At 31.4% G+C, this 20,194-nt stretch overlaps 2 protein-coding genes across 6 annotated transcripts in view; one reads left to right on the forward strand and one right to left on the reverse strand.

Annotated features, from left to right (window-relative positions):
* Window positions 1-420: 420 nt before the first annotated feature.
* Window positions 421-20,194, forward strand: part of LOC105215763 (calcium/calmodulin-dependent protein kinase kinase 2) — a 30,093-nt gene continuing 10,319 nt past the window's right edge. The window contains exons 1-2 of one of the 5 annotated variants that reach the window (XM_054234333.1): window positions 495-770; window positions 13,320-13,422. The gene's annotated coding sequence lies outside the window, so the exon portion shown is untranslated. Of the gene's footprint in view, window positions 771-13,319; window positions 13,423-20,194 lie in introns of all 5 variants that reach the window. The other 4 variants (XM_054234341.1, XM_054234330.1, XM_054234332.1 and 1 more) reach the window with 4 other exon arrangements.
* Window positions 11,591-16,071, reverse strand: LOC105215762 (uncharacterized). The gene has a single exon (XM_054234358.1). It carries the CDS (start codon window positions 15,804-15,806, stop codon window positions 14,706-14,708), a length of 1,101 nt encoding a protein of 366 aa, XP_054090333.1. The 5' UTR covers window positions 15,807-16,071; the 3' UTR covers window positions 11,591-14,705.

A 20,194-nucleotide genomic window follows, 5' to 3' on the forward strand; every position in this document is an offset into this window, starting at 1 on the left:
GAATATCGTGGAAGAAAGCTCTCCAGTACCGTTGATGGAAGCTGAGTAAGAGGAACACCTCCACTAAGTTGGAAAGATCAGGCGGAGAAGAATCTGGCTGCACTAGAGATTTCCTGTTATATTTGCTGAATTTTTTTAGGCAAGTATGTAACTTGATAATGAAATTAAAACAGCTGATCACCTAGTTGTGCGAACAAAAGCCATACAATTTTGGATATTATTATTTTAACATAACGACAAAATGATATCAAGATAATTGCTTCTTAACTGCTAGTAGCTGTTGGCTCTCTAAGTGATGTTTTCCAATTACGTCATATCTTAAAAATTAAATATTATAATAGCGACATAGCTTTCAATTTGAATCAATTTTGACAATTAGTTCGCCTGATAGAATTGAAAGTAATTTCTTATTATTGTAACTGCAACGAGAGAAGCCAAACTATTATTGTACGTGTAGACTGCAAATAATGTTCCCAAGGGTTAATAATATGTAGTTTAGTAATTTGGTGTGCACTATCCCAATAAATCAAAACAAACCAACAACGAAAACTATTGGATTCATTGTTGACATCGGTATTGAAAGTATATTTTCTTAACAAGTTTCTTCAATCCTGAAAAATATGTTTTAATAATTAAAAGTGCATGAGACTAACCACTGAAGTTCTTTAAAAGTTGTGGAGTGAAAGCATGTTGAATTACATCTATAAGCCCAATTTTTGCTAATAAATGATGTATGTAAATATTTTGCATGTATAACTGACATGATGCTTGTAAGTAACTTTAAAAATTATGTCCATATAATACGCCTTATTATAATATATAAATCATAGATATAAATATTAGGATATAGGATAAAGGAGCTTGTCTTTATTAAGAATATACATACATATAGTTATAGTTTTTTTAGATAATTGAATGTAAAGTACAGAAATTGAAAAATGTAAGCCTGCTAATTCTCTTTACTAAGCGACCTCACTTAACTCATTATTTTAACTTATTTGAACACATCATATTCACTAATATAATTTTATAAGCCTGGAAAAAGAGAAAAAACGGGAAAACTTTAGTATACCGTCCCACGATTTCGGGGTTAAAATGAATATGGGCGGATAGAGGAGGATCTCCAGATTACGAATATATATATAATTATTACCGCCGCAAACTTATAGTTTCTGAGATATTTGCAATTAAAGATTTAAATTTAACAATTTTCAACACGTCATTTCTCACTGTATATTTAACTTTTCTCATATATTTTGCACTTTAAATATATTTACGCTTCACTAATTTGTTTTTACATGTTTATTTTTAACAAATTATATCAAATCTTGCTGTAAATAAACATTTAAGTTTTTGCACAATGCTCTTTATATGTACAATAAAATCTGACTGAGAACTGAGTTCTTCATGTTTGATATCAGGGGCCTTGAAAAGTCATGGTTCGTTTTTGACAATTTTTACACAAGTGATGTCACAGCTCAATTACAGTATTTGTGTAAAGTTTTATTTCGCTATCTTTATCGGTTCCTATGTATACATTATAAAGTGAACGAATCAGAAAGATTCAAAATTTAGTTATATGGGAAGTAGGCGTAGTTGTGATCTGATTTCGCCCATATTCCACCAGTGTTGTTGTTGTTGTTGTGTCATCAGGGTGCATTAAAGTATTATATACCAAATTTCATTGAAATCTGTCGAGTAGTTCTTGAGATATGGTTTTTGACCCATAAGTGGGTGACACCACGGCCATTTTCCATTTTGTAAAAAAAATCTCAGTGCAGCTTTCTTCTGCCATTTCTTATGTAAAATTTGGTGTTTCTGACGTTTCTCGTTAGTGAATTAACGCACTTTTAGAAATTTTCAACCTAACCTTTGTATGGGAGGTGAGCGTGGTTATTATCCGATTTCTTTCATTTTTGGACTCTATAAGGAAACGGCCAAAATAAATGACTGCAGAAAGTTTGGTTTATATAGCTTTATTGGTTTGCAAGATATATACAAAAAACCTATTTGGTGACGGGGTCACGCCCACTTTTCCAAAAAAATTGCATTCAAATGTGCCCCACCCTAATGCGAACCTGTGTTCCAAATTTTATTTTCATAACTTTATTTATGGCTTAGTTATAGCTCATTCTGTGTTTTTGGTTATCGCCATTTTGTGGGCGTGGTAGTGGTCTCAATTTTTACTCAAGTTACAGCTTGCATGGACGGACGGACGGACAGACAGACATCCGGATTTGAACTTTACTCGTCACACTGATCACTTTGGTATATATAACCTTATATCTAAACTTATATCTAACTCGTTTAGTTTTAGGACTTACAAACAACCGTTATGTGGACAAAACTATAATACTCTCTTAGCAACTTTTGTTGCGAGAGTATAAAAATCATATCGATGACAGTCCCTTATGTTGTTAACACTTGTTGGCTCGACCAGGGTTATTTTTTTTAAAGCGCTGCCGAAGGCCGTCTGTGCAGAAAGGTGTTCTACGCGAAAAAACTTCGAACACACCTGAATTCTACGCGAAAAATCTTCGGACACCCCTGGTTTTGGCTCGACCAGGGTAATTTTTTTTAAAGTGCGGCCGAAGGCCGCCAGTGCAAAAAGGAATTCTACGCGAAAAATCTTCGGACACCCCCGGTTTTGGCCCGACCAGGGTCATTTTTTTAAGCGCGGACGAAGGTCCCCAATGATGTAAGGAGTTCTACGCGAAAAAAATTCAGACATCCCTGCAAAGCTTTTTTATATACATACTTGATGCAGAAGAAAGTTCTACGACAAAAAATTATGATATGCAAATAAATAAAACGCGGGTCGGCTTTAGTATAGTATCCCCCGATTTCAGAGTTAAAATGGGTATGGTTGGAAAGAGGACGATCTCCAGATTACGAATATATATAATAGTTGCCGCAGGAGACTTATAGTTTTCGAGATATTCGCATTTAAAGTTGAAAATTTCACAAATTTTATGTGGCAATATTTCGATTATTACTTAACTTTTAATTTATATAATACCCTTATTATACACTAACACTTCACTAAATTGTTTCCACATACTTATTTTATATCAATTGGTTTAATATTTGCTTTAAATAAGCATTTTAATTTTTAAACAATTGTGTTTATATGCACAATAACCATGTTGACAGATATCAAGTGTTGCCAAATCTACATATTTTACAAACGAATAAAAGTTAATAAAAAAATTACATGATTTATAATACATTTATTCCTGTTTCTTGAAAAACCATGATATTGGGCGGACCAGAGTTATTTTCCAAAAGCGGCGCCAAAGGCCGCAATTGCAGAAAAAAGCAATACGCGAAAGATTATTATTTTTATTTTCATTTGTTTGGTTATGGCAATACTTGATATCTGTCAACCTGGTTATTGTGCATATAAACAAAATTGTTTAAAAATTAAAATGCTTATTTAAAGCAAATATTAAACCAATTGATATAAAATAAGTATGTGGAAACAATTTAGTGAAGTGTTAGTGTATAATAAGCGTATTATATAAACTATTATATATATTCGTAATCTGGAGATCGTCCTCTTTCCAACCATACCTATTTTAACCCTGAAATCGGGGGATACTATACTAAAGTTTCCCCTAAAACGCAGTCATTGAAAAATCCATTATATGTGGTTTCTACCATGTGGCAACGTTCGGATTCCACATAATTGTAAACACAGAAACCTTTTCAGCTATTAGTGTGCTAAGCATTGTATAGAGAAGTAGAGAAACTATCAGCTTATAAAACGTAAACAATCCACAGCTGAGAGACGTTCATGGAGAACTGTCAAGTAGTCCTCGGGGGTAGGTTTCTTTGGGAGTCCAAGATGGCTGACTTTTTACCGGAAAATGGTTGCATTGTAGAATTTTTGCGAAATTTAATGAAAAGTTGAAAAAAAATACAGATTACTTGAAAGCATTCAATATTTTATCGATATAAAAAGGGTTTCTCTTTACACTGAATATTACAGTAGTCTTTTTTACTTCCAAATTTAAGAATAATGAAAGCATTTATTTGGGCTTCATTTTATCGAATGTGGTGGCATAATTATTCACCACAGAAATATGGTAGCAAGAATTGAGCAACCATGTAAGTTATTTGACAGTTTCTCTAGTTGTTGTTTTTGCTTTTCATAATTAAAGCTTTATTGGAATAGGGTAGCAAAAGAATAAAACGAACAAGTTATAAAAAGGCAGTACATCCGTATTAATTATGGAAAAGGGCACAATGAACAGAATTTAATTTAATATAGGTAATATATAATGTATTGTACTCATTTGTAAATATAGTGTAAATTTTTTTGATTTATATGATTTAGCGTTAGCTGTTTAAAAGGGACAAATATTTCTATATTTGAATGCAGTAACTAGGAAAATAATTTTTGCACAATTTGAAAAAAAAAACCTTAACTTCGTATATAGGTCTAATGTATTGTCTAATACCTGAGACAGACAAATGTACTACAATGGATTGCATTGAACACACCGAAAGCTTTAAGCTCTTCTGCCACAATCATATGTTTTTTGACATTTTGACATGTAGAAAATAAATTAAATTCAAAATTAATTCACATCAAAAAACAAAATTTGAAAAAAAAATGTGAAAAATATGTAATATGTATGTAATAATATGTAATATGTAATAATTATATTGAACAATAATATTTTAAGATTGTTATTCATAATTACAATTTGCTTGAATTTATTTGTATCAGCTGATGAATGTAAACTTAGTACAATATACTACATGTGTGTCACTATGCTGGTACATGTAATAGTATGAAAACCATATGTCTGTCTTAGGTATAAATATAGACAAATACAAGAAATTGATAATGTAACAAATTTATATCATTATAATAAGAAGTGTTATTTTAATAACTGCTTGATCTCTCCCATGTTTATTCATTGATGAAAGCGCATAAAATCGATTTGTATTTACAATAAAAATATACACATGCATATTTACTTATGTATAAATTGTATTTTCCATTCCCAATTTTGTCTATAAATACTTTAAAATAATTAAATTAAAATACTATTTAAATTACTGCCAACTTTTCGTACCATACCGCATTACAAATAGTTATGTTGGGTATTCATCCCTATCAGAATTAATATAATTTAATTTCATAATACTAAATAACAACATAATACTACCAAAAATTCGAATGGTAATAAACAATAATACACAAATTTTTGATTATGTGAAACCCTTTTTGGGGAATATGAATTAGCTCAACATAGGCGGCCATGTTGGCTTAAATGTCAAAAGTAGTTTCTCGAGGTGGGTTTTTGGAGTTTCTCTACTTCTCTATACAATGGTGCTAAGTGATTTTTAAAAGAAGTAATATTTGCTTAAAAAACCTTAAATAAAATTAGAATTTGAATGTGAATAGCGTAATTTTCAATATGTGAAGTGAAAAATGTGAGAAAATTGCCTTAAAGTGTGTGAAATACCATGTGTTACTTATAGAAAAAGTTGAACTTTTAAAGACGAATATTTTAAAAACTTTAACTCCGATCAAGAATATTTTTGGGTCGGCATTAGTATACCGTCCCACGATTTGGGAGTAAAAATCAGGCACAATTCCGATTACTATGGCGCCGCGATCTGATTACACCGTTGGAAAGAGGATTCAAAAATATATATGGTAATAGGTACCGCAGACGCCTAGTTTTCGAGATATTCCGCTTTAAAGATAAAAAAATCAAAATTTTCAACTAGCTATTTCACACAATTTAATACACTTTAACACATTTTACGCACTTTTTTCACCTCAAATATATTAAATAAAACTGTAGGCTTTGCATTAACAGCCCTATTCTCATGCCCTCACAAAAATCACCACACTCACTATTGTGAGGTTTTTGGATTTTGTGATGATTACCTTATGCTGGAGAAAATTCAAAAGCTCAAATGCTCACAATTTTCTCAAATATCTGTGACGTGTGAAAGCAGCCATCACAATACAAAAATATTTGTGTTTGTTTTGGTTTTTAGCAATATTTGTAAACAAATGTGTAAATATTTGCGTGCTATAACGACCATAGAGGAATTCTTCTTTAAAAAAAAAATGGCCTCTATAAAAGTTCAGTTATCGAATAATTGTGTTTAACCGAATCTGGAGCAATATGGACGTACCTTGCATTTTCATTTGTTGAGCGATTTGCTGCCAACCACATCTACGATCCGATAATGATGCATTATTTTTGTAAAGCAAAGGACACTGACGCACAGCCTCTATAGACGATGATTTACACCCAGGTTATTTTTATACTCTCACAACAAAGTTGCTACGAGAGTATTATAGTTTTGTCTACATAACGGTTGGTTGCAAGTCCAAAACAAAACGAGTTAGATACTGGGTTATATATATGAAAATGATCAGGGTGGCGAAAAAAGTTCAAATCCGGACGTCTTTCCGTCCGTCCGTGCAAGCTGTAACTTGAATAAAAATTGAGATATCTTGATGAAACTTGGAAGACGTATTTCTTGGCACCATAAGAAGGTTAAGTTCGAAAATGTGCGTAATCGACCACTGCCACGCCCACAAAATGGCGATAACCGAAAATTTGGTAAAAGGATTGTTCTAGGAAGAGGCATATTTGGATGTAATTTTTTTGGGGAATTGGGCGTGGCCCCGCAAACTACTATGTTTTTTGTACATATCTCGCAAACTAATTAAGCTATATCAAGGAAACTTTCTAGAGTCGTTTCTTTTAGGTACTACCTTATAGAGTCCAAAAATGAAAGAAATCGGGTCATAACCACGCCCACCTCCCATACAATGGTTATATTGAAAATTATTAAAAATGCAGTAAGTTCAGTAAGGAAAACTACCAGAAACCTTAAATTTCATTGTAAAGATGGTACAGAAGAGCTGCTCTCAAAATGGTATACAAAATTTTAAATGAGCGTGGTTCCGCCCACTTATGGGTCAAAAACCATATCTTCCTTAATTGTTTTATAATTCTTTTGTTTTTTAACTTTCGACTGTAAATACGCAATTTCATTTGTTTCATTTGTTTACAAATTTTACATCAATTTGTATTTATTTTGAATTTATTTCTTTTGAAACCACTGTTTGACAGCAAAATGCTTTTCACCTCAATTGGTGACTTTTTAAAGCTTTTTTCTTATGAGGTTCGAGCCAGAATAGACTCACAAAATATACGTCACAAGAAACCTCACAAATTTTTCCTCACAACTCAGGCTGGTATTGTCCATGGATAACATGATACGAAACTCTTTCATTCGTGAGAGAGCTGTCAAAGTCCGCATTTTTTATAACATTTGACAATGGTGCCACTGCGGGAAAACATAAGTTAGGAGATTTTTATTCGATTTCTTGGGTATTTATTGGTTTGCAGTTTACGCTTAATAGAGACTTCTTAACCAATATTACATCAACACATACACTTATAAATATATATTTTAAGATAAACAATAAACATCTACATATAAAAATAATAAAATATTATAATAATTAAAAATCGTACATATTATAAGTCAACATAAACAAAAATTTGGCTTAGTTTAATTTAGTAACATATATATTTATTTATATTTTATAAACAAATAAACACCTTAATATATTCTCTAAAAGTTTAAGAGAAAATTTGTACCCAGATACGTATTTACGTAAATGGTATTTAACACAGTTAAAGAACGTATATTACTTTTGTACAAATAGCCACCGTTTCTTAAATAATATACACATATTAACTCCATTTAAATAAAAGTTAATAGTAATTCAAAAATCACAAAAAACTTATCGTACAAAAACGAACCATTTAATCATTTATTTCTGCGGGATTCTTAGTGGTAGCTCGTCATTTTGACTGTCAGCTGTTCAGCAGCCCATGATCTGGCTTTGTTGCCAACATCAAAAATGAGTTCATGGGCTCTCTCAACAAGCAAAAGAGAAGAGTTTCGTATCATATTATCCATGGTATTGTCACCGGCGAAGCGAACGTACTTGGCGAGTCGAACGCTTTGACGAAAATTCGACTCGTTCGTATTGTGACTGGCGAATGAACACATTCGCCTAACTTTTTTGTTGCCATACCAAAATAATTGAAAAATGTCACACGAATTCATCCAAAATTGACATTTTTGACGTCTTTAATTTGAATATTGTTTTTGTTTACAAAATTTATTTTGAAATTCATACAACCAAATCAAAAAGTCCATAAATCGTTGTTTCTATTTAAACGTAAACAAAAATTGTGTACTTGAAGAAATGTCTGATATAGAGTTCGATGACCAAGATTGGTTCAATAAAGATAAAGAAGACATATTGCAGAGCTTACAGTGCAATGATTCTGTGAAAGCTACGGAAGCTAATATATAATATATTCATAAATATATAAACAGGTATGAGAATGCAGTGAAGACCATATACACTTATATTATTATCGGCTTTATAAAATGAAATTACAGATGAATACCTTCAGCAAAAACGTCTATAAGCTGCTTCGGATCTTGTGAAAGGTGCAAAGATAAAAAATAAAATAAAAAATTAATACAACAGAGAAGCATAAACAATTAATATGGAACATTTGGACACTTTTCTCTTCATTAAAACAAACGGAACTAATTTCTTCGTTGATCAAATTTCATCTAGTGACGGATTGGAACGGGTTATTTTATACTTGCGTATTTGGTTTAATGTGTGTGAACTGGAGCTTCCTGGATTTCAAAGGGAGCTTTTACAATACTTTGTGAACAATGAAATATTCTTAGAACAATTACGTGTTTTAAGTACTAAACTGTTGCGAAAAAAATTTAAAGCATTATGGAAAAATATCGAAGAGGCAGACGCAATTCTAAACACAATAAAGACACTAATTGTTCGTTTGCATAAAAGTCAACTGATATCAACCAAGGCATCACAAGTAATTCAGCATATAAAGAAACTGATAGAAGATAGCGATAATGCGAATCAAAATAAAAATAAATATATAATACTAAACTAATGAAATTAATTTTTAATTATTTGAAATACTTATTTTATTTCGAGTGTTTAATTTTTTTAAATTCCAATTCCTTTAATTTTTGGCGAATTCGTCAAGTGTTCGCCACTCACAATTCGAGCTGGCGAAATTCGACTGAAATTTCATTCGCTTCGCCAGTAACAATACCAGCCTCAGTTATGAGAATTATATGTTTCAAAAATAACTTTTCACTCTCAAATTTATGTGTTTACAATTATGCGGAAAACGAGCGTTGCCACATTGTAGATACCATATATAAATTCATCCATAAATTCCTCTTTTTGCAAAAATTCCTCTTTTTTGCCAAAATTCCTCTTCTTTTATTAAATAAAATAAATTTTTAAAAATCATATCGAGGACAGCCTTTTATTTTGCGAACACTTGTATTGGCTTGACCAGAAAGGAGTTCTACGCGAAAGAAACTTTGGACACCCCGGTTTTGGCTCGACCAGGGTTATTTTTTTAAAGCGCTATGGTTTCTAACATGTGGCAGCGCTCGTTTTCCACATAATTGTAAACACTTTTCAGCTATTAGTGTGCTAAGTGATTTTTAAAATAAGTAATTTTGGCTTAAAAAATCTTAAATAAATCTATATTTTGAATTAAATTGAATGTTAATAGTGTAATTTTCAATATGTGAAGTGAAAAATGTGAAAAAATAGTGTTACAGTATGTGAAATTCCATGTGTTACTTATAGAAAAAATTGGACTTTTAAACATGAATATTTTAAAAACTATAAGTCCAATCAAGAATATTTATATATATTCCTGCTCTGGAAAGCCTCCTCTTTCACCCGATACGAGTTGTCAAACCCCGACCGCCAAAGTAATCGGAATCGTGCCAAAAATCAATATGGGCGGATAGAGGAGGATCTCCTAATCTTTCTTTTTCATTATTGTGATTCTTATAATTCGTTTACAAAATATGTAGATACCATATATAAATTCATCCATAAATTCCTCTTTTTGCAAAAATTCCTCTTTTTTGCCAAAATTCCTCTTCTTTTATTAAATAAAATAAATTTTTAAAAATCATATCGAGGACAGCCTTTTATTTTGCGAACACTTGTATTGGCTTGACCAGAAAGGAGTTCTACGCGAAAAAACTTCGAACACACCTGGTTTTGGCTCGACCAGGGTTATTTTTTTAAAGCGCGGCCGAAGGCCGCCAGTGCAGAAAGGAGTTCTACGCGAAAGAAACTTTGGACACCCCGGTTTTGGCTCGACCAGGGTTATTTTTTTAAAGCGCGGCCGAAGGCCGCCAGTGCAGAAAGGAGTTCTACGCGAAAAAAACTTTGGACACCCCGGTTTTGGCTCGACCAGGGTTATTTTTTTAAAGCGCTATGGTTTCTAACATGTGGCAGCGCTCGTTTTCCACATAATTGTAAACACTTTTCAGCTATTAGTGTGCTAAGTGATTTTTAAAATAAGTAATTTTAAAAAATCTTAAATAAATCTATATTTTGAATTAAATTGAATGTTAATAGTGTAATTTTCAATATGTGAAGTGAAAAATGTGAAAAAATAGTGTTACAGTATGTGAAATTCCATGTGTTACTTATAGAAAAAATTGGACTTTTAAACATGAATATTTTAAAAACTATAAGTCCAATCAAGAATATTTATATATATTCCTGCTCTGGAAAGCCTCCTCTTTCACCCGATACGAGTTGTCAAACCCCGACCGCCAAAGTAATCGGAATCGTGCCAAAAATCAATATGGGCGGATAGAGGAGGATCTCCTAATCTTTCTTTTTCATTATTGTGATTCTTATAATTCGTTTACAAAATATGTGATATGGTAACACTCATTTTGTGTCAGAATGCAACTCTTTTTTTATTATACAAATAAAGAGAATTGTGCAAAAAATTAAATGTTTATTTACAGCAAATTTTGATATAATTTGTTAAAAATAAATATGCAAAAACAAATTAGTGAAACATAAATATATTTAAAGTACAAAATATATGAGAAAAATTCAGTATACAGTGAGAAATAACGTGTTGAAAATTGTTAATTTTAAATCTTTAATTGCAAATATCTCAGAAACTATAAGTTTGCGGCGGCAATAATTAAATATATTCGTAATCTGCAGATCCTCCTCTATCCGCCCATATTCATTTTAACCCCGAAATCGTGGGACGGTATACTAAAGTTTTCCCGATTAAGAATATATACAATTACAGCCAATTTGACGCGAATATCTCGAAAACTATGAGTCTCCTGTGGCTATAATTATATATTATATATATATTCTTAATATTGAGGATCTCCTCTATCCAACCATATCCATTTTAACCATATATCGTGGTGTAAAGTGTTCTACTCGATAGAAATTTGGACCCACCGGTTTTGTTATATTTTAAATAGCTACCCAAAGCCACCAATGCAAAAAAGAGCGAATCTTAAGACACCCCAGTGTTGGCTCAACCAGATTTAAATGAAAACGCTTGTCAATTAAACATGGTGTCTAAGAAGTAACTACGTTCTTTCTCATAATGATAAACACAAATCTTTTCTGCTACTAATAAAATATAATGCATAAAATATTATAATAGTAAAACATGGATAGGTTTCAATAGCTGTATTCGATTGGTCACTTATTGACTTGCTTTATTTAGGAACGACTCTCTTGTAAACAATTTGACATGTAAAAGCAACAACAAGGTTATTCATTTGAATTCATGCAAGGATGTACGCGGATGCCTCATTTAATTTTTATTATTGCAGTATTCTAACGAGTCTATATGCGCTTCTGCTGCTCGGTGGTGAGAACGACCGGCTGGCCGATTGCCTTGTAAGTGGCTATCAAGGTTTCTTTGTCTTCTCCAAGTGCCACCGGCTAGCAACTTGATGATTTTGTTGCGGTTCTGTACTTTGGTCATAATTGCGGTCGTATGTGGAGTGAAGGAGTGCAATCTTAAATGTAACCCCCAAGATTATGGTATTATTTACTGTCGGAATTGAAATGTCATCGACGTTGAATATTAAGTTTTAGTCTGTACTCCTTCGTCCATTTGGTAAATAGGCTAATCGTTTATTTAACAGAAGAAAGTGTCGGCTATGGTTGTTGTTGTTGTTATGGCTATAAGCTATGGTCAGCTTCCACTCTGCGCTGTCAGTGCGATTTCTTATGAAAATGTATTCATACAGTTTTGAAGCTTGCGCCCGGCTCGACTTTGAGCGTCCACTATGCGGTCACCCTTATGCGGGAATCACAGGGCTTGACCTGTGATAAATCGTCGTCGTTTCCTAAAGAGGCCGTTTCGACCGAGAAATATGGGCGAATATTCACAATTCTTCCGGCAAGTATGAAGCGAGCAGTAGCAGTGTCGATCATCTTGCGTAATTGCCTTTCGCCAATGAGTACGTTCATAGGAAGTTAGCTTTATTAAAATTACAATTATCATAAAATATTTAAGTCTTCGCCGTCAAAGTCTACTTATGTATACCCACAGTTTTCGTTCTCTTTTTAGATAAATATGTTCATACAGTTTAATTTCAATCTTATTTTTTTTCACAATTAACTTAAAAAATATATTATTTAAAATTAATCAACAAAGTTATGAAAGAAAAACTTAAAAATTCAGTGGACAAAAATCGACATTCAGTACCAAAATTTTTGTGCGAAAATTGTACTTAATTCTAGATATTAATTGCTTTTAGTATCTAGTTGAGGCACCAATGGCATCTATTACCATTTAAAGTCGCCGCTATTACTGTCTAATATGCGGGTTTTGAGCATAGCAGCAAGCGTACTTATATAAAGTATATTTAAAATCTGCCATGAAAAATTTCTCGTTTTTCAGAACACCAAAATCAAATTCACTCATATCTGTCTGATAGCCTGGACTGGTATCAGAACTTACGGCTGGACTAAAAATAAATTTTTCAACATACAGTTCATTTTAGACTGGGGATCATAAAATATGTATGTATGTATATACACTGTTTGACATTCAAAAGGAAACCTTTATCATGAAGAAATCGGGTCTTTTTTTACCTTAAAAATGAAACTATTGATATTTTCTATAAATGAATGCCACAATAGTATAAAGCAATGGTAAATTCAGGTAACTGATCAAAACTAGTATACTTACAAATGTATTTTACGATTTCAAAGTATGGATACATAGATTTTAAGGGAAATATGTATAGTTAATTTTTTATTTCCGACAGTTACATTCGACAGTTACCTATGGAATAATTAATTTATTTAAATCACAGAAATTTAGTAATTTCGCTTACAAAAGTACAAAATATTTAAATGCTCCTAGCATAATGGTTTTAAATTTCAGTGAACCTACAGTAGGTAGAATTGATGATTTTATTGGTGCTCGTTTATCTGATGAGAAATTTGCGTGGCATTCCATAAAACTGCAGCGGTAAAGCGTGGAAAAAGTAAGTTATCAAATGCTATAATCAGGCTTATGTATCAAAACTTGAAAATAAATTAAAAAACAAATGCATTTAAGGTGCAGGAGTTCTCTATTTTCTAAATTTCGAAATTGAATTGGTTTTAATTTTGTATTTAATTTTTTGGAATATTGATAATATTTGTTTACAGTGAATAAAAAAAATACTAAAAATGGTAAAGTTTAAGCAACTAACAAATGAGGAGTGTTAAGCCATAATCAACTAGCATAATGCAGCGATATATTGCCGAAAAACTTACAACACGGAAGTTTATTGTTAGCTACAACAAAGAAAATCGAGTATTTGGTAGAAGCGCCCAAAAATTACTACGGAGAGAGTGGATAAAAGAATTTTGGATATTTGCAATTTTAATTCAAAAAGTCGCATACAGCTTAAAAAAGGCAAGACCTACTTAAATAAAGCCAAATAAAGATAAATAAAGGACACGTTCATAATGCAAAAGTCATGGTGGTGACGTGGCCACCACAAAGCCATAACTTGCCGCAAAAATTATGGACATTGTGGATATTAAACAATTTAATAACTTATTTTTTTCTACATGAAATTTACTGTTTGTGTTTATGTTTTCCTATGTAGAATCAATGAATTTTCTTTATGTTTTAACTATATGTACTTTATTTGATACTTTGCAATAGGTCTTGATAAAAAATATTTTGTTTGAAAAAATATAAACTTTAAAATGTTATTCTCCTCGTTGTTTTATATAACTCTTCAATAACTTACTTTTTCTACCTACTGTATTTCACAAACCCGATTTCAACTAGATAATATTAAAAATTGAATAGATTGTTAAGAACATGTGGCACAATGAACAATTTTACGAGCATTTAAAAATGCGCAATTTAAAATAATCCCGAGAATATCGGTTCCTAAATTAACCGTAGAAATTCAACATCAGAAGGTGCCCTTCGTCATCCCTTATGAACGTAATTCGAGGTTTTTTTTTGAGAGTACGACATCCGTAAACACCACACCATGCAATCAACAAATAAAAGCCAAAAATGCAGAATAAACTACATACATATGTATGTTTTAACAAATTTGTAACTGTAGTTGCAAAACCAATAATCGTTAAATATAAATATGAAATGTTTACCCAAAATTAAAAATCATATTTCATATTAATTATGTTTATGTCACTGGGTTTATTAATATTTATTGTTCGTAGTAAATTATTTTCTGCAGTGGTGAGGTGTTACAAACATAATTAAACGTACTGGAGTATATGTTTTAATTGATTCAACGTTTCAGTGAATATTGAAACATATCTTAAGACTATTTAGCATCTGGTTTGTTGGAAAACCAAATGGTATGCAATTGCTATGAGATGAGTCTACCATTTTCTTATCACTTAATTGTATCATATCGTCACTACGTTGTATTCTAATTGATTCCACTCGTCCGCGATTTATTTCTATATCATAATACATTTGTAACTCTCTTAAAGTAGTAAATAATTCTTCATATTCACTTTCCGGGAATCGTAAAAAATTACACTTTATATTGTATTCCTTAAAAATAAAACAATTAAACAAACGCTGCATTTTAAATTCTAATTGTTGCATGAGATGTTTGACAACAACTTTTGTCATTGCAAACACATTGTATACCGTTTGTAATCTTGTTTCGGTGGCACAATTATATATCTGCGTTGACCATTTTTGTAAAAATTCAAAATATCTATTAAAACACCAGTTATCAAAAAAGGAATTTTGATAATTTAAAATGTCTTGTTGTATATCTGCATAGCTTTCAAATGTTGTTCGAATGATATGTAGTGCGTTGTCAATATATTCCATTCCCTCATCAATTATTTCGAAAAATACAACATTAAAAAACTCCATTTCATCAAAATAATTCGTTAACTGTAACTTAACGTACGGCGGCAACATTCGCTGACCGGTGGGCACTCGGCGCAGTTTCATTAAAAAAGTGGCACTTTCATTTTTACTGATTTGCAAGAAATTTTCCGATTCATCTGCAAATTCTTTTATGTGATGAGAGGCTGTTCTGTAGAAATCCATATGATCATTTAATTTCTGCCATTTCTGCTGTGATCGCTCCAAGCTTAATTTATCATCAAGCGTTTTTAATATTACTGAAGTTGTTAAATTTTTTTGTAAATTTTCTAAAAAGTTGCGTAATGTATTCTGCAACATAATTTTGGCATTTTCGGCATGCTGTCCAGATTTGTAAAATAAATTCGAAATCTTTTCATCAGGAACTTTATTCTTATTTTCTGATAAATATACGTCTTGCTGCGTTGTATAATGATTCGATGTTTTGCAACTGATTATTTGTAATATTACAATAAAAAAGATGAACATTGAATAAAAAGCGGTCTTCATGTTGAAAATATAAACAAATAAATATGCAATTATCAACGCAGCTGGTTTACGATATACCCTAAGTATAATCTATAATTTATATGCTTATATTTAGTTTTCTATAATTAGAAAATATTTGTGATGATCTTATGAGATCGTTGTAGATGCTTTATTGAAATACTATATACTTTCTGTGTGTACATATGTATGTACATGAAGCATTGTATTTTCTTTTAATTGAAATTAGACAAGCGTAAATCGGTGATTTTACAATCCAATTCAAATATTTTTATATACATCAATACAATTTCGAGTAACAATTTATTACAATAATTACAACATTACCAATTCAATTTGTTGAAATTAATTAATTGGGGAAAATAATGCAACATTATCTTTAACTTTTTTTAGTAATTTTAACTTTGTTACAGTAATATATATAATATATAATATATATAATAATACAGTATAAAATATAATTTAAGGTAATGATTCGAAAATGTTAAAGAACTCCGTTTCACCGATTGCAAGATAATGTATAACCTAGTTATTTTTAGTTATTAATTTTATTGCAATAAAAACATATAACACATATATAACACTTGTTCATGCATACTTAATAATATTATTCTCAGGCATGTGCTGCAATTGGCTTCGCACGAAATTGCCATCGAAAACGTTATGTCATGTGAAATCGCAATATTTCTTTCCGTTTTTAGATCGGTCGGCTAAATGCATGCGATTAATATATTTTATAGCTCAATATTTTTAAAAAATTTATGATTTTGTTATTAAAGCATAGTTAGTTCTTCTGTAGTTTAGTTGACATGTTTAATAAAACAAATATACTAAAATTTCATCAGACTCATCTTGAATATTATTTTCATTAAGTTCTTTCTTGGAAAAATAAAAATTATGACGGTGACATGTGTAGTAAATCCAGCACACGTTTTGTCAAGCGCGATATGGAAATATTTTACAAATAATACGCTAATATTTTTTGGTGGCGGCTACTTTCAGCTCAACAGCTTTATATGTATTGTTAACAATAATTTCAAACGTTTCTTTATTTATCCTAAACCAGAGCTAGAATAAAATCGAGTGAACTTCATCACTCCTCAAACCAATTCTAGCGATTTGAACTGAACTTCTTCTTACAAATAAAATTTCAGTACTATGTATTACGACCGTTAGGTATAATATTCGTACATTCATTTGTATATGGATGCTAATAAACCATATTTTACATTTAAATTAATAAATTAGTAAATTTATATAACGAAACTTGGTTGCTTATCGCCAATATTGTGTGTTGTAGCAATTAAATGTGTTGAATCCAAAAATGCACATACATTTATTTATTTAGCTTAGTAGCAAAAATCAAACTGAGGGTTTGTGGAAGTAATGACGACTAATACTCCCGTAAATGTACTTAAAAAAAAATTAAAAGTATAATGTTAATTGTGAGGCGCTTTGCTTTTCTTCAATCAGTTCGCTATAAGAAGTTACAGTGGAATGGAATGATCGTGAAACTCTTCTGTATTTTGCAGCACATCAGTTTGGACCATAACACCTTCGTGCTTTTAATATCATATGTTACATATCTGGATTTTAAAATTTATTCGCACTTTTATAAAAAATAACTACTATATATCATTTAAAAATTTAAAAATATGGCATTTTATGTATTCATTTATTCTTTTAATTGAAATCATCACATATTATTATATAAAAAAAATAGAATATGTTTTTTTTTTCAATAATTGTTAATAATGTGGTAAGTATCAATTGTTTTTCATTTGTAAGGTGTTTTACACTGTCAAATACTTAACAACTAAATCAAAATTTAGATTTACAATTTTGTTTCATTAATTTTTACTGTTAACATGGGATTTTCAATCCTTGTTTATTGGAGTTTTATGTAAAATCTATCTATCACATGAATATTTTGATATTTTTCATGTTCATCATTAATATTCATGAACAGAACGAAAAAAAATTAGGCATATTTTTAGAACATGATTCAATTATTAAAGGTTAGGGAAATTTTTGACAAAGTTGATAGGAGCGAAGGAAAGAAATGAGAAAATATTGTTCGCTTTTTGTGAAAACGTACTTAAAAATATGTTTTTAGTAGAAAGAAAGGCTTTAAATTTTAAAACTAATAATATATCCGTGGAAAGTATTTTTTCTTCTCTCAATTTAATAATTAAATGAGGAAATTTTAAATATCATTTAATCGAATAAATATTACTATAATTTAATTATATATTTTATAAATGTATGATGTTACCTCGGTGTTGTTTATTTTCACTTTGTATTATAGTACAGTTGAAATTCCATAACTCGAACACTTGAATTGACAATACCAGTAAAATTTCATACAAATTACCTTCCGTAACTCGGAAGTCTCTCTAACTCGAAGTTTTAGTGGATTATGGTGATTCGAGTTAGGGAAGTTCAACTGTATATATCTACTATAGATAGTATATTGCGAATATGTGTATGTATGTAAGACCAATAAGAAAAGAGTATTTCAATTTGCGCTGAAGAAGCCGGTAAACTTAGCAGATTTGCAGCTGTTTGGCCAAGTTTGAATATTGCAACAAAGGCGTTATCATCCATCAAGCGATGCAAATATATTGAAACGAAATAAAGTTATAACTACATAAATAAAAGACACTCAAATAGATCCCGACTTAGTTATACATATGTAACTGCAAGTAGTTTAAAATATTATTTTCCATTATAGTAATTTGTTTTTTAACATATACATATTTCTCTTAAATTTTTAAAACTTTGCTCTTTGATTTCAGTTTATTTTTTTTTAGATGTCAAAAAAATATATGATTGTGATAAAACAACTTAAAGGTTCGGTGTGTTCAATGCGATCCATTGTAGTAAATATATTTCAGAACACCAATGTATGATTTCTTTATCATACCCCAATATGTACTATATGTCTATTATAGAGTATAGATTATTATAGAGCAAAGTAACCGCCGTTTTAGTATTACTAGCAGTATTCTTCTACCTATCTATTAATATTACAGAATTGGCATCAATTTCGCAGACCTTATGTGTTTTTCGCATTCCTTGTCTAGCAGTGTTGTTGATAGCGCGCTTTTCTTCCGAGCATTTTAGGTTCAATTGACTTAATTTTTAAGTTAACTCCCTGAAGGCTTGTGCATCTATTACATACAAAGCTATTCTGCAGCCATAAAGAAATTTTGCTACCAGAGAAATTAGTTCATCATCCTCTTTAGTGGTTATTCTGTCAAAAAAGTTGTAAATACCGTCATGCCTTTCTTCGATACAGCTTTTTGTGGTATTTTACAGATTTTCGTCGACAATGATGTGGATGAAGCAGATCCTTTTGACGTCGTCAGTTGATTCCAAAGTAATATAATCGCTGAACACATCCTTGACTGAAAATCCATACCGACAATAAATAAGATGAAAAACAGGTGTTTTGCGGATAACCAGAGCTGCATTATATAATGTAACGGATTTCCAAAATCTGTCGTTTATTCTAAAACTCTACCCTGAGTTCGATCACTGGATTGTCAAATAAAAGTCACACTTTAATGGCTATACACTAATCTTTATTTCTAATTCCTTATAACTTAACACTTTAGTACTCTGTACTAGTACTAGTACTTTAGTACTAGTTTGTTCTGGTGCCATTTTCGTTACACTGCCCTCCACTTAAGTCTGATCGTCCCGATTAGACATACTTCCAGAACTAAACCCTTAGCATTTCTTCCTTTCATCTCGTCTTCTAGGACACTGTTGTCCTCCTTAGCGTTTCTTTCTCCATTGGCATTAATCCTAAACTTTAAATCAATCAGTAACCAAAAATTATCCTCGCAGTAGTCTACGCCGTTGATTCCAGGAACATGGATATATGGACATCCTCTGTATCTGTGACGATACCTGTCCACCAGCTTTCTAAAATGCTCTTCCAAATTTCGGATGAATCTGTCCACCATGATATCGGATCGTGGATGTGATGCAGCTTCACATATTTTCCGGACACATAGCTTCTGGCACATCTCCCAACTTTTGATGTCCACGTCCACCATCTCGTCAATCTCTTGGCTTAGAATTGGGTATTTCTTCATCCTAGCCATCAAACCACTCCTGTTTCCCGATCTGCTGGTAGATAATGGACCAGCTACAACCATAGCAAATTGCTCCAATGGCGTTCCCGTACTGTACTGCTTCATCTGACCATGTCTCTTGGAACTCGACATCTCATTTGCAATGCAATCTCTCATTGATTGACGACAACCAACCCAACAAAACTGATTCCTCAACTTTCGCAAGGTTTCCGTGATTCTGATGTGCCCTTCACTTGGACCTTTGTGCATCTCGTAGCAAACTTTAGGTGATCTTTCGTTTCGAAC

The sequence above is a fragment of the Zeugodacus cucurbitae genome, chromosome 2 (assembly GCF_028554725.1).
Source record: "Zeugodacus cucurbitae isolate PBARC_wt_2022May chromosome 2, idZeuCucr1.2, whole genome shotgun sequence".
NCBI lineage: Eukaryota > Metazoa > Arthropoda > Insecta > Diptera > Tephritidae > Zeugodacus > Zeugodacus cucurbitae.

What these genes read in the sequence shown, in the direction of transcription:
- LOC105215762 (XM_054234358.1), bottom strand. Translation starts at nt 15,806, where the DNA reads ATGAAGACCGCTTTTTATTCAATGTTCATCTTTTTTATTGTAATATTA.